This window comes from Nothobranchius furzeri, chromosome 3, assembly GCF_043380555.1.
Source record: "Nothobranchius furzeri strain GRZ-AD chromosome 3, NfurGRZ-RIMD1, whole genome shotgun sequence".
NCBI classification, from domain to species: Eukaryota; Metazoa; Chordata; class Actinopteri; order Cyprinodontiformes; family Nothobranchiidae; genus Nothobranchius; species Nothobranchius furzeri.
Window position 1 is genome coordinate 41,017,005 of NC_091743.1, and position 12,940 is coordinate 41,029,944.

The 12,940-nt window shown below is 43.4% G+C and overlaps 2 protein-coding genes across 2 annotated transcripts in view; one reads left to right on the forward strand and one right to left on the reverse strand.

Moving 5' to 3' along the window:
- The window catches only part of mst1rb (macrophage stimulating 1 receptor b), a 38,650-nt gene extending 33,385 nt beyond the window's left edge, over positions 1-5,265 (forward strand). Inside the window, exons 18-20 of the mRNA XM_015959985.3 lie at positions 1,277-1,442; positions 1,526-1,662; positions 3,348-5,265. Of these exons, the coding sequence (XP_015815471.3) occupies positions 1,277-1,442; positions 1,526-1,662; positions 3,348-3,573 (529 nt within the window). The 3' untranslated portion in view covers positions 3,574-5,265. The remainder of the gene's footprint in view (positions 1-1,276; positions 1,443-1,525; positions 1,663-3,347) is intronic.
- Positions 5,266-6,960: 1,695 nt separating this feature from the next.
- Positions 6,961-12,940, reverse strand: part of LOC107385841 (integrin alpha-5) — an 81,286-nt gene continuing 75,306 nt past the window's right edge. The window contains exons 28-30 of the mRNA XM_015959981.3: positions 11,193-11,294; positions 10,823-10,945; positions 6,961-9,051 (exon numbers count right to left, since the gene is read on the reverse strand). Of these exons, the coding sequence (XP_015815467.3) occupies positions 8,968-9,051; positions 10,823-10,945; positions 11,193-11,294 (309 nt within the window). The 3' untranslated portion in view covers positions 6,961-8,967. The remainder of the gene's footprint in view (positions 9,052-10,822; positions 10,946-11,192; positions 11,295-12,940) is intronic.

The following is a 12,940-nucleotide window of genomic DNA, read 5'->3' on the forward strand; positions in this document are numbered from 1 at the left end:
TCCTCTTTTGTTTGCCATTTATTTGCTTCCTCTGGGGTCAATCTGTCGTAAACATGGCCTAGCGTTCCATCTCTATGCCGATGATTGCCAGATTTACTCTCCATTGTGTCAGGAGAAAGGTCTCTCTATCCAGTCCTCTGTGTCCTGTCTTAATGAGGTGAAGTCTTGGCTAATGGCCAACTATCTAGATCTGAATTAGGGAAAGACAGAGCTCATTGTTTTTCACCCCAACAACAGGGCTGTGGGTTGTTATGTTGATCTTGGCCCTCTTTCTCCCTACTCAAAACCAGTTGTCACCAGTCTGGGGTTAAAAGTGACGCTGGACTTAAAATTTGATGCTCACATCAACTCTGTGATCCAGTCCAGTTTCTTTCATCTGAGACGCCTTGCAAAAATCAAGCATATGCTGTCAACAGCCCACTTGGAGAGGGTACTCCATACTTTTGTAATTTCTAGGCTTGATTACTGAAACTCTCTATATGCCGGACTAGGTCAATCATTATTGCGCCGCCTACAGGTTGTGCAGAACAGCGCAGCCAGGTTTCTGACTGGGACCAGGAAACGGGACCACATCAGTCCAGTTCTGGCCTCCCTGCACTGGCTTCCGGTTTGTTATCGTTCACACTTTAAACTCCTTGTCTTTGTTTACAATTTCTTCCAGGGTAGTGCTCCCCCCTATCTGGCCACGCTCCTGAACAGACATTCCCCATCACGCGCTCTGCGCTCTTCTGAACAAGGCCTGCTCGCTGTCCTTCGTTCTAGGTTTCGTACTCGTGGGGACCAGGCTTTCTCAGTCCTAGCACCGTCACTATGGAACCAGTTGCCACCCTCAGTTAGGCTGTCCCCATCTCTGCCAGTCTTTAAGAGGCGCCTAAAAACCCACCTCCTCCGCTTGGCGTTCCCTGAATGTGTTTGAATTAGGCCCTCTTTAATGTAGATTTTAATTCCCTGCTTTCATTGGTCTCTTTATCCCTTGTTTTACCCATTTGTTTTCTACGTTAATGCTTTTACCTGTTTTTCTCATGTACCGTGTTCAGCGCCTTGGGCTTCCCGACAGGGTCATGGAAGGCACTTTATAAATAAAGCTTTGATTTGATTGATTTGTGTGTAACAAACGGATATAATAAACAAGTTTCACTTTTTGAATGGAATTACTGAAATAAATCATTGTTGTCACGATAATCTAAGTTTATGACCGGCAACTGTAATTGACAATATTCTAGAATTTACAGAAAGTTCACTTTGATTTTTAACATTTAGGTTTTTCTGTCTTTAGGTTGGATGAGTCTTATACAGTGAAAGTGGCGGACTTCGGCATGGCCAGGGATGTCTTTGATAAGGAGTATTACAGTATTCAGGACCACAGAAAGGCTAAACTACCAGTCAAGTGGATGGCCATTGAGAGTCTGCAAACACAGAAATTCACCACCAAGTCAGATGTGGTGCGTAGCACAGACTAGCACTACAGTAGTGGCAGTGTTCATGAGAGTGCACGTTTACATGTGCTGCTGTGCTCCTAACATAGTGGTCCTTTGGTGTGTTGATGTGGGAGATGCTGACCAGAGGAGCGAGCCCCTACCCAGAAGTAGACCCTTATGACATCACACATTACCTAATGAAGGGCAGGAGGCTTCCACAGCCACAGTATTGCCCCGACCCACTGTAAGTAGATCAGAACCAGACTTAAATCTACTGATTTAAAATGTTTCTGTGATAATTCAGTCACACGGGTACAGAGCAAAGTCCAAACTGGAATAACAAACTGGTAAAACGGTCACCCAGTAGTAGTAAATTGTCCACTACTCTCTGTTCCAACATGGTTGAGCAATGTCATTTTGAAGTTAATATATACATACCTACAACACACACTCACACACACACACACACACACACACACACACACACACACGCACGCATGCACGCACGCACACACACACACACACACACACACACACACGCGCGCACGCACACGCACACACACACGCGCACACACACAAATGGGTCACAGGTTAATAGATAACTGTTGCAACAGGAGGTGTGCTTGGCTCTTTATTTGACTTTATTGGATTCTAACCTGGAGGAAGACGAGGATCTAGAGCCTGAGTTTGTAGTTCAGTTATCTTGGTACACTCTCAGCATGGAAAATATCATTCCCAGTATCTAATTCCTGTTGTGCGAATCACTTTTCTCAAGATAAATCCAAAACAAGCTTTAGCTTTTCAGGGTTGAATTTTTTAAATAAAATTGTTAAAATTCAAATTCAAAGATACTTCATTAATCCCAGAGGGAAATTAGAGTTTCAGTGCACACAATTCAGAGATCAGACATACATGGGCAAAGTCACATGACAAGAATTGGCGACTGTGATCATTCGCAACCCAAGTTGCGTTGCCTTAATAGAGATCAGAGGGTTTATATGAGGATTGAGTCAGGTGGAGGAGGGAGGGCAGCTTTGCTATGCAAAAAACACCTAAGACAGAAATGCAATGGACTTCAGACACAACACAGCACAAATATCCACTAGGTGGGGTGGTAGGGTTTGGGACTCTCCACACATCAGTGAATGCAGCCGTGATAAGCAGTGCTCGTCACCTCAGTCTGGACAGGGGGAGGAGGTCGTTGGGTTTAGAGGGCACAGCGACTCCTGGAACGATTCAGCGGCCTTCACAGCTCGCAGTCCCGCCCAGGCTGTGATAGGGAGACAGAGTATCCATGGCGACAACAGCATTCCAAATTTCTTCTGGGGGGGGGGGGGGGTGTCATTCGTTTCAGCCTCACAGGATCAAGGGCACCAGATTCAGAAAAGAAATTGTTTTGGGGCCGGACAGATGATTTCTTCTCTGTCTTAAGAGTTCCGCTGGTCCTCAACCTCTCAAAATCCAATAATGGCATAATTAATCTATCCCAATCCGTGCTGATTCGTCCACTCGCTCCTTGATCACATCCATCTTTTGTGCCAACACATGAATCTCAGCCAAAGTTCCAAGTTTATGACTCATCTCGACAATTATATGAGTCTGTGCATTCACAGCGTTAAGCAATAATATAGATGTGTGTCTCTTTTCCAGTTAGCTGGATAAAAGTGAGGATCTTCATCAGTAAATCTAAGGGTTAAAACTTTACAGAAAGCTCACTAAACGAGCAGCAGACAATACTGGTGCAAAAGGCAGTAACTGTGTTTATCATTGTGATCATGTCCCAAACCACTGGTCCATCATGCCAAGCTGTACAGAAAAGAAACATCTTCTCCACATTTGTTGTATTAATTGATATGCATGATGTTGTGTTTTGAAAAATAAATGCTATTGTTACAGGTCAATAGACTCGGTCTTCTCTTTATCCTCTAGGTACCGCATCCTGCTCCAGTGCTGGGACCCTGATCCAGAGCTGAGGCCCACCTTTGCCACACTGGTGCTGGCTGTGTCCACCATCCTGTCAGGCCTTGAGGGAGAACACTACATCAGTCTGAACATCACCTACGTGAACCTGGACCAGCCACGACCTTACCCTGCTCTCACCGAGTCCGCTGATGAGTTTGACTCGACAGATGTGGAAGACTCCGACTCTTCCTGAAGGAACAAAAATGTGACTCATCTGTGTCACACTCAGCACCGTTCACAGCAAAAAGTAAAAACAAAGCTACTGGTAACTGTTTGAGTTCATAAACCAGATTGTAAGATGACAAAATCACCCTACCAATACCAAAAATAACCATTAATTATTAAATATACTAAACAAAGGACATCTTAATTCCAATATTCAGTAAAATATGAAACAGTAGAAAACAAAGCATCTTAAGACAGTATTACCAATTTAGCCAACATCTGGTTCTAGCAGATCTTTACACTTGTTAGGTCAGAATTTACTTTTGATCCTGGAGACCAGAACATCGTCACCCTAATGAAGATCTTTCAAACATCATTAAACCATCAATCCTGAAAGATTTCAAACCGTTCTCCTAAGAGAGAGAGAGGCCTTGAAGGGATATTTGGTGTTACTCGTTGCAGAAAGCTGTCTGAATGGTCTCAGTTTGGAGAAAACTGAGGATTAACATGCTAACGGCTAGTTTCAATGCAAATTGTTATTCTGCCATTTTAAAAGAGCTCCAATCTACAAACACGACAGCTGATACAAATGCTTTTGAATCCTCACACATCCAATAATGTTGAATCACAGTTAATCACATGGAACCGTGTTATTAAAGGGACAGCAGTGGCTAACAGAATAGCCCTCATTAGCTTGTCAGACCCACTTTCAAGATGGATTTTGATGTATTTGAAGTTCATGTGAATATTCAAACCTCCATCATCAATTACGTATTACTGTGTTACTATATTAGAAGTATAATGAAATCCATGCTGAAGGTATCCCAGCATGCACTGGAAGAGTTATGTTTAGCTACCGATGTGCTAAACAATAACCAAAGAATTCCATAAAAGTACGAATCATGTAGAACAACTGACTGAGTCTGGAATTTTCTTCCAACTGTTACCTAAACTGTTGAGAAATGAGCAGTTTTAAATCAGAACTATCCACTTTGGTTTTAGCTGCATTCAGACTAGCAGTTAGCCCGTCAGTCCTGTCAGACGTAAGTTTTTATTCTCACACCTGCTTGCTGATGCTCCTGATCAACTCTGCTCTGACGCAGTCCCGATCCCACAGCTGGATTCTGGGAGACGTCCTGGAGCTGCTGGGTGTCCTGAAGCCGATGCCAACCGCCATCACCAGGAAAGGCAAAGAAGGTTCGTCAATTACGCATCAGTTTGCTACGGTGGCTCCTTAAGTCCCTGTTTTTGTACAATCTATCATCAATGTCCTTCTCTAAAACCTTAAAAAATGTACATGAACTAGTTTTTGTTCTGTCACTAGTAACACCCCAGCCTGAACTCAGAGTTAATCTGTTCCCACCCAGGTTTAAGACCCCTACAGTGTTTTCTACCTGATGATCTGCTAATAATACACTTAAAATCCCTCAAAATCTTAAACTTCCTGCAAAAACGAGTGATTTGCTTTTGGTTCTCTAATGATTATTTTGTATACGTCGTATAAAACTTCTGGTGGTTACATTTCTGACATAAACAATGTCAATAAATATTTATTTGTTTATACAGTTTTTCTCACCTTGTGAACTTTGAGAAATTGTGACGTTTTAGACAAACTTGTAAGCATTTTGTCATTTGCACATCAGTTGTATTTTGTGGTCCGTGCTTTTGTCCTGGTTGTCATGTGTTGTTACTGTACCACATTAAAGTCACCGAGTCATTTTCCTGTTGTCCACCAGAGGTCAGTGTTTTATGAGAATTGTATGGCTTATTCAGCCCTGCATCACAGATGCTCACAGGAACACACAGCACTTAGGACAAACAGAATAAAGGAAAATGGTGAAGTTGTGATTTTCTTCTTTACTTCACTTTAACTAGCTGGTCAGCTGCTTGGTGCAGAATGTGTTAGTCTCTAAAGCTCATTCAGATCTGCTGAACCTCAGTTAATCTCAATCTCTACACTTTCCAAGTCAGTTGTAACTGCAATCATTGTGAACACACACACACACACACACACACACACACACACACACACACACACACACACACACACACAGAGAGAAATGCATTTACATGTGAGTGTGTGTGTGTGTGTGTGTGTGTGTGTGTGCGTGCGTGCGTGCGTGCGTGCGTGCGTGCGTGCGTGTGTGTGTGTGTGTGTGTGTGTGTGTGTGTGTGTGTGTGTGTGTGTGTGTGTGTGTGTGTGTGTGTGTGTGTGTGTCTGCTCTGTCTTCTCCATCCCCAGTGAGTCGTGGAGGATGGCTGCTTATACTGAGCCAGGATTCTCTGGAGGTTTCTTCCTGTTAAAAGGGAGTTTTCCTCTCCACTGTCGCTTTATGCTTGCTTAGTATGAGGATTGCTGTATAGTCACTGCCACTAGTCAGTGACTTGATGCAATTTGCTGGGTTCCTTTTATAGGAAAATTTTTTTCTGATTGGTTTAATGAACTGTCCTGAATTGGAATGTTTATTATGTGAAGTGCCTTGAGACGACTCTTGTCGTGATTTGGCGCTATATAAATAAACTTGAATTGAATTGAATTCACCTATTTGATTTGGGGAGACCAAAATGCAAATAATGAGCTGCTGACCCTTTAATACAACTCTGCACCCTTTTAGGATTTTAAATGTAACTTAAAAATAATCAAACTCTGAATTTGATAAATTGTCATTTTCGGAAGGTCACTTAGAAATTCATGTTACTGCTATTGTTTGTCTTTTAACAAGTACAGGCTTAGAGCTGTGCACACATCACACATGCAGTTGTGTCCAAATCTGGAGGTTTTACCAACGCCTCTCTGTTTTTGTTTGTCCACTGCTGCACCGGAGGAACTAAAACCCGAGACCTGTTTCACGCTAACATCAAGGGTGCATGCAGCTCCTCTGTGAGACTTGCTCTTTGCAAAGTTGATCAGATGAGGAGATGGTCACAGGAAGTAGGATTCGGGGAGGTTTTGATTCTGCAGACTGGGATGCATTCGGCGAGCTACGTGGAGATGACATCAGTGCCATGACTGACATGGACACCATCATCCCCACCAGAACAATGTGGTGCTACCCCTGTAACAAACACTGGACCAGTGGTGACCTGAAAGGACTGTTTAACAATAAAAAAGAGCCTTCGGGGAGCGAGGGAATATTTGATGAGTACTGATGCTACTCAAAGACAAGATATGAAATAAGGAGATGCACAGGTGAGACATGTTGAAAGGGCTCTGCCGCGGCACAAGAGACTGGCCTTGATGCATAGACCACTTTACTCATATTTTAAACACTTTTACCAATGTCTCTAGTAGCAACAAGTACATCCTCAGGAGAAAAAAATAGCTCTGGAGCACCTGTTTGAGGACAAATGCGTAAGCTGGAGTAGAGAGTGGAAGAACACAAGAGGATTTGGACCCAATACCACCCCAAAATCATGAGCACCCCAAGATCATGGTCCAACCATGATCCAATCCAGTCCAAGTTTATTTGTAGAGCACATTTAAACAGCATGAAGCTGACCAAAGAGCTGAACACAGGAATTAACAAGTGAAACAGCACAGAAAAGCATGAATAAAAGCATATGGCCGATCAATTATAAAATATGCTGTACTGGATCCTAACAAGGCCAAATACAGGCGTGATACAAATACAAGCTTTAGATTCAGTGCAAAACTAGAGAACTGTAATACAGGCAGAAACAAACCCACATCTCCAAGGTTTCAAGGTTTCTAAAAGGTTTCATCTCCTTTAGCTCTTCGTTGTACAGAGTGATAAGGGCTTGTTGTTACCTTTGTATCGCCCTCTGCTGCCCGCGCCTTCTCCGCTGATCACCGTGTCCCATGAGTGGTCCAGGGTGTAAACTTCTTCTTCCCTGTTAATGGTCCTGGGTCCGCGTCTCGTTATCTCTTTTGCTTCTTTGATCCATTTTCAGAATTTCTGTTGCTTTGTGTTTATGATCCGTGTGTTCTCCCCGTCCATTACAGGATTTTCTCTTGTACGGTGGTCTGTTACGGCAAATTTCTTTGTGATTTCTGCTTCTTTGCTGCTCTTGTGTGTCTTCGACTTGTTTCCTTCTCACACTCCTCTTTTTGTTGTTTTTCGTGTGTTGAGTTGGCGTCCCGTTTCTCCTATGTGTGTTATTGTAGAGTTTGCATGTTATTTCATACACGACTCCCCATTTTTGCGCTGACAATATCTTGTCTTTTGGGTGCACTAATCTTTTCCTAACAGTCTTATACGGGCTTGAAATTTATGGAAATAAAATTACAAAAAGTAAAATACAATAAAATTAAATAAAAATGTTGTCAAATACCCTAAAATGAGAAAAATAAAATAATTTAGTTTTGGCGCTCCTTTTGCTTCCTCCTGTCTGTCTCCAGTTGGAGCGACTAAAACCAGAACAAGGCAGCAGGACCAGATGGTTCTCTCCAGCGCCTAAGAAATCTCATCCTCCTGTCTTTAAATGCTATAGACCTGCCACCCCAACATCACACATCACGGACGTTCTCCAGAGATGGCTGGTCCTGAACGAATAAACAATCAGATGACGTTGGTTGAAGTAGAAGACATCACCACATTCCAGTTTTGTCAAGTGACGGGCAGTGATGTGGCGTGGCGTTCACTAAGGAATCAAATGTTCTGAATGATGAGAACTGAGTCCTTGTAGAGAACGTTCTCATCAGGAAGTTTCAACAACACCAAAACATCAAAAACCCAACAACGGACCCCCCAGTGTTAATTCTAATGGAGGTTTGAACCAGCAACCCAGTGATGACAGGGCAAACCCTTACCTCCTGTACATCTTACACCTCACCGCTACTGAAACTACAATGCAGCAGTACAAGCCTGCCCTTTACAGTTCACACAAGAGGTATTTTGAGTATGTATACAAAATTAGACTTTAATTTGAGTCGCTCCACCTTTAGGCCACAACACAATGAATACATTGCATCACACACACAGTACCTCCCAATATGGGAGAGGGATGATTGAATCTAAACATTGCAGTTTCATCTGGTGTTTCCTGCAGACAGTACAAAACATGACATTCAGTAATCAATAGGGAAACTCTTAGCCATAAATATTATTTGGTGTATAGGCTAGATGAAATAAAGAAGGACAATTGCAGACATGTTTAAAAATACAAGTTCTTGAAATAAAGGAATGCTTTAGTGCCTTTTGGTGGAGGTGCATTTGGTCCCAGAATGACTCCATGAGGAGTCTTTTCCACAAGCACAAGCCTCTAAAGAGACGGACCGTACAAGTTCATGTCCAAAACAGCAGTGTGCTTTATCTGCATGGTCCCTGTTGTCCTCTGCTTTGGCATTTTAATGCAGCACCAGATCAATAATATTCCAGTGAAGCAGCACCCACAACTGTTCCTGCATTAATCGGGTGCCTGCTTAGGGTGAGGAATGCCCATCCCTGGGTCTGTGTTGGATCTAGGCTTCATAGGAGGCCTGGGGTTTGAGGTGGGCCTTCTCCATGGTGGTGCCATATGGATCTGACCTTTTGAAGAAACCCATCTGGAATAAAATATAGAAAAATTATTTACAAACCAAGCAGAGCAAAACTAAAAATTCATGGGTGCCTGTTTGGGACATAAAGACACCTAATTAATTGAACTTAGATGTTTGGAGGCTGCATGGTTGCTAAGATGGTAACACTGATGCTTTTCAGTGAGAAGGTCACAGTTTTGAATCCCGGCAGTGGCAAAGTTAGCATGTTCTCCACATGAATATGTGGGTTACACACCATGATTAAAATCATGCATGTCAGGTTATTTGGAGACTCTATTGTCCCTAGGTGTGAATGAGTGTGTGGCTGTGCCTGTGATGGACTGGTAACCTGTCCTTGGCGTCCCCGCCTCTTGCCTGATTACGTCTGGAGCTAGACACCAGGGATCTCATTTGACATTGCGTAGAATCCTTACTAAAACCGTGCTTAGGCTCAGAAAAAAAAATGTACTTACGCCAAGTAGGTTTGTGACCTATAAAACATGGAGTACACACAGCTGCATGCAATTTCTGCTTTATAAACCACACTATACCTACAAAGGTTCTCAGGTGTTTCTGGATCACATCCCGCCCTCAACACGCCCACTTTCTGCCATAAATGGTCAATGCAAAGGGGCTTGTGGATCTCTTGCTGGTGAGGTGTGCGCACAAAGCGGTACAAGTGCTAATGCTGCTGGATTTCATAATTGTATCCTTCTCAGCAGCAGCACTGCAGGTGCTCTCCGTGTCCAAAATGTGCGTAAGCCAGGTCCTTAGTCAACTTAAAGTTGTGCACCCTTTCAGCTACATTTTCTTTTATATATCCCAAAGCCCCCCAATTTTATTTGCACCTTAGGCCAGGACAAGCGCGTGTACACACACAGGTGCTCACATGGTGCTCTCATGCAGTCTTAAGGCTAAATGCACCTGTGATTTATTATCGTGTGATTGTTCAGTTAAACAATGTTGATTGTATATTTCTTCATCAAGTTGACGCAGTGATAGCTTGATCTTGTTGTATTGTTGTTGTGTCCCATTTTTTTTAAATTAATTTTTGTCTCTATTTCTGCAGGTCTAGAAGCAGACTCTTGTTCATTATTGTTTATTTTTGTGGAACCCACCCCCACACCCACACACACCTTTTGTCTCTTCCTTTCTCTTTCACCTCTGACTCTGTGTCTGGTCGGAAGTAAAAAGCATTCAAAAACAACAACAATAAAGTTTTAAGTATCAGGCGTGACATTAAAAGCAGACGCTTTGATGCTCCACCTGAGAGTAAATCTGTAAGGCTTGTTACCAGCATTCAGACATCAATTCTGTTTGCTTCACAGCCAGACAAGACATGGGGGGGGATAAAAAATTAATCTCAAAGTTTGCGTGGAAAGTTGCTTACGCAGTTTTCCGACCCCGTTTTGTGCGTAAGCAAGCTTGATAAATGAGACCCCAGCTCCACATGACCCTACCGAGGAATAAGCATTTCTGATAATGAATGAGTGAATTAACATCTGGATAACTTTCCATTTGGGGTCAAAATTACTAATTTTAACCCAAACTGCCCACATGGAGGCTTACACACCTTATTAACAGTTTTTATGCTGTCAGTGATAACTCGTGATGTAATATTAGGTAAACTGTGCTACTTTGTTCTGTCTGATATTCACTTAGAACCAAACTAAACATGCAATATGCTACATTTGAAAGAGTTTTATTACCATAAGTACTTAGGGTGCAATGATAAATAATGGATGTGTTTTAACATAATTTCTTCTGGAGCCTGTTTGAGGAGGGGTCTGTCTGTTACCTTGTACAGCAGGTATATGAGCAGTGCCAGTAACAGCAGCCCAGCTAGAACAGCCAGGATGATGATCCAGACTGGAACTGAGAACTGACCATCCGGCTTGGCCCACATCACGGTAGTGACCACCTAGCAACAACAAAGCAGAATGGTTACCCTGAACTGACCTGGAATCCAGAATCTGACGCTTACATTGTCCTCTGATGTAACATTACTATTGTGTGATTTCTTTTAGGCTGGTCCGAGTAATACGGTTTGTCCCCACATGTGTCTGACAGACTGGTGAATTGTGATAATACATGAATTTGACTTCCACATGAAAGGTTTTGAAACTGTGATTAAGAAACAGTCCAAAAATAAAACTGAGCAAAGTTACCTTTTTAGATCCTGAAGGTTTGAATTTAGGAAGAATAGAGTATGACATCCTGTTCACCTTGTAGTGAACCAAACACTCCAGGGTGTACTGTTTGTGAGGTCTCTGTTGAAGAGGAAAGGCATCATCATCATCATCATAATCATCATCATCATCATCATCATCATCATCATCATCATCATCATCATCATAATCATCATCAATGTGAAATCAACGAATTAAAGCTCAATGCAGGGCTTTAACATTTAGGTCACTTTCATTGTGTTTTGTTTGTTTTTTCCAAACATCAACATTCAGAGACTTTCATGGCGTAGGTATTTAAAAGGTAGAGAGACATCAGGGGCAGTCCCATGAGATTGGCAGACTGGGGTGGTGATCCCCCATTTAAGAGTGGTGACCACAGGGTGTGTTTCAACTACAGGGGGATCAAACTCCTGAGTCTCCCTGGTAAAGTCTAATCAGGGGTTCGGGAGAGGAGGGTCTGTCGGGAAGTTCAACCTCAGATCTAGGGGGAGCATTTTCATCCTGACTGTGGAACACTGGACCAGCTCTATACCCGTAGGGGGTCCTGGAGGGTGCATGGGAGTTTGCCCAACCAGTCTACATGAGTTTTGTGAGTCTGGATAGTTCCATGTGAGAGTTGGACTCTGCCAAGGCTGCCTTTTGTCACAGATTATTTTTATAACTTTTATGAACAGGACTTCTTGGTGCAACCAGGGTGTTGAGAGGATCAGTTTTGGTGGCCTGAGGATCGGGTCTCTCATTTTAGCAGATGATGTGGTCCTGTTGGCTTCATCAGAACATGATCTCCAGCTTTTGCTGGAGCGGTTCGCAGCCGAGTGTGAAGCAGCTGGGATGAGAATCAGCAAACACAAGACCATGGTCTCAGATCGGAAAAAGGTAGAAGGCCTTCTCCAGGTCCTGCCCTAAGTGGAGGAGTTTAGGTATCTCGGGGTCTTGTTCATATGTGAGGGAAAGATGGAGCGGGAGATCGATAGGCAGATTGGTGCTGCATCTGCAGTGATGCGAGCGTTGTACTGATCTGTCGTGGTGAGGAGAGAGCTGAGACGGAAGGTGAAACTCTCGATTTACTGGTCGATCTACGTTCCTACCCTAACCTACGGTCATGAGCTTTGGGTAGTGACTGAAAGAACAAGATCACGGATACAAGTGGCCGAAATTAGCTTTCTCCGCAGGGTTTATGGGCCCTACCTTAGAGATAGGGTGAGAAGCTTGGTCATCCGGGAGGGGTTCAGAATAGACCTGCTGTTCCTCCATATTGAGAGGAGCCAGCTGAGGTGGCTCGGGCATCTGGTCAGGACGCCTCCCTGGTGAGGTTTTCTGGGCATGTCCAACTAGGAAGAGACCTAAAGGTGGACCCAGGACATGCTGGAGGGACTATGTCTCTCGGCAGTCAGGGAACACCTTGGGATTCCCCCGGAGGAGCTGGCCCAAGTGGCTGGGGAGAGGGAAGTCTGGGCCTCTCTGCTCAAGGCTGATTTATATTTTTCTGTGTGGATTCATGCACACGCATTGACGGAGATGTTTTCCCATCGGACTTTGCAGCCATGTATCCGGCCTAACACAGTGTATCTACTGTTTACATTGTGTTTATGCATTCCAGAGATTTTTAACACAGACACATTTATCCTTCATTCTTCTCCAGGTCTTTATGTGCTCGCCACCTCCAAACCCAAGTTTGCCATCATTTCTGTCCACGAATAAAATGCTTGCTGCGTATCTTTGTATTC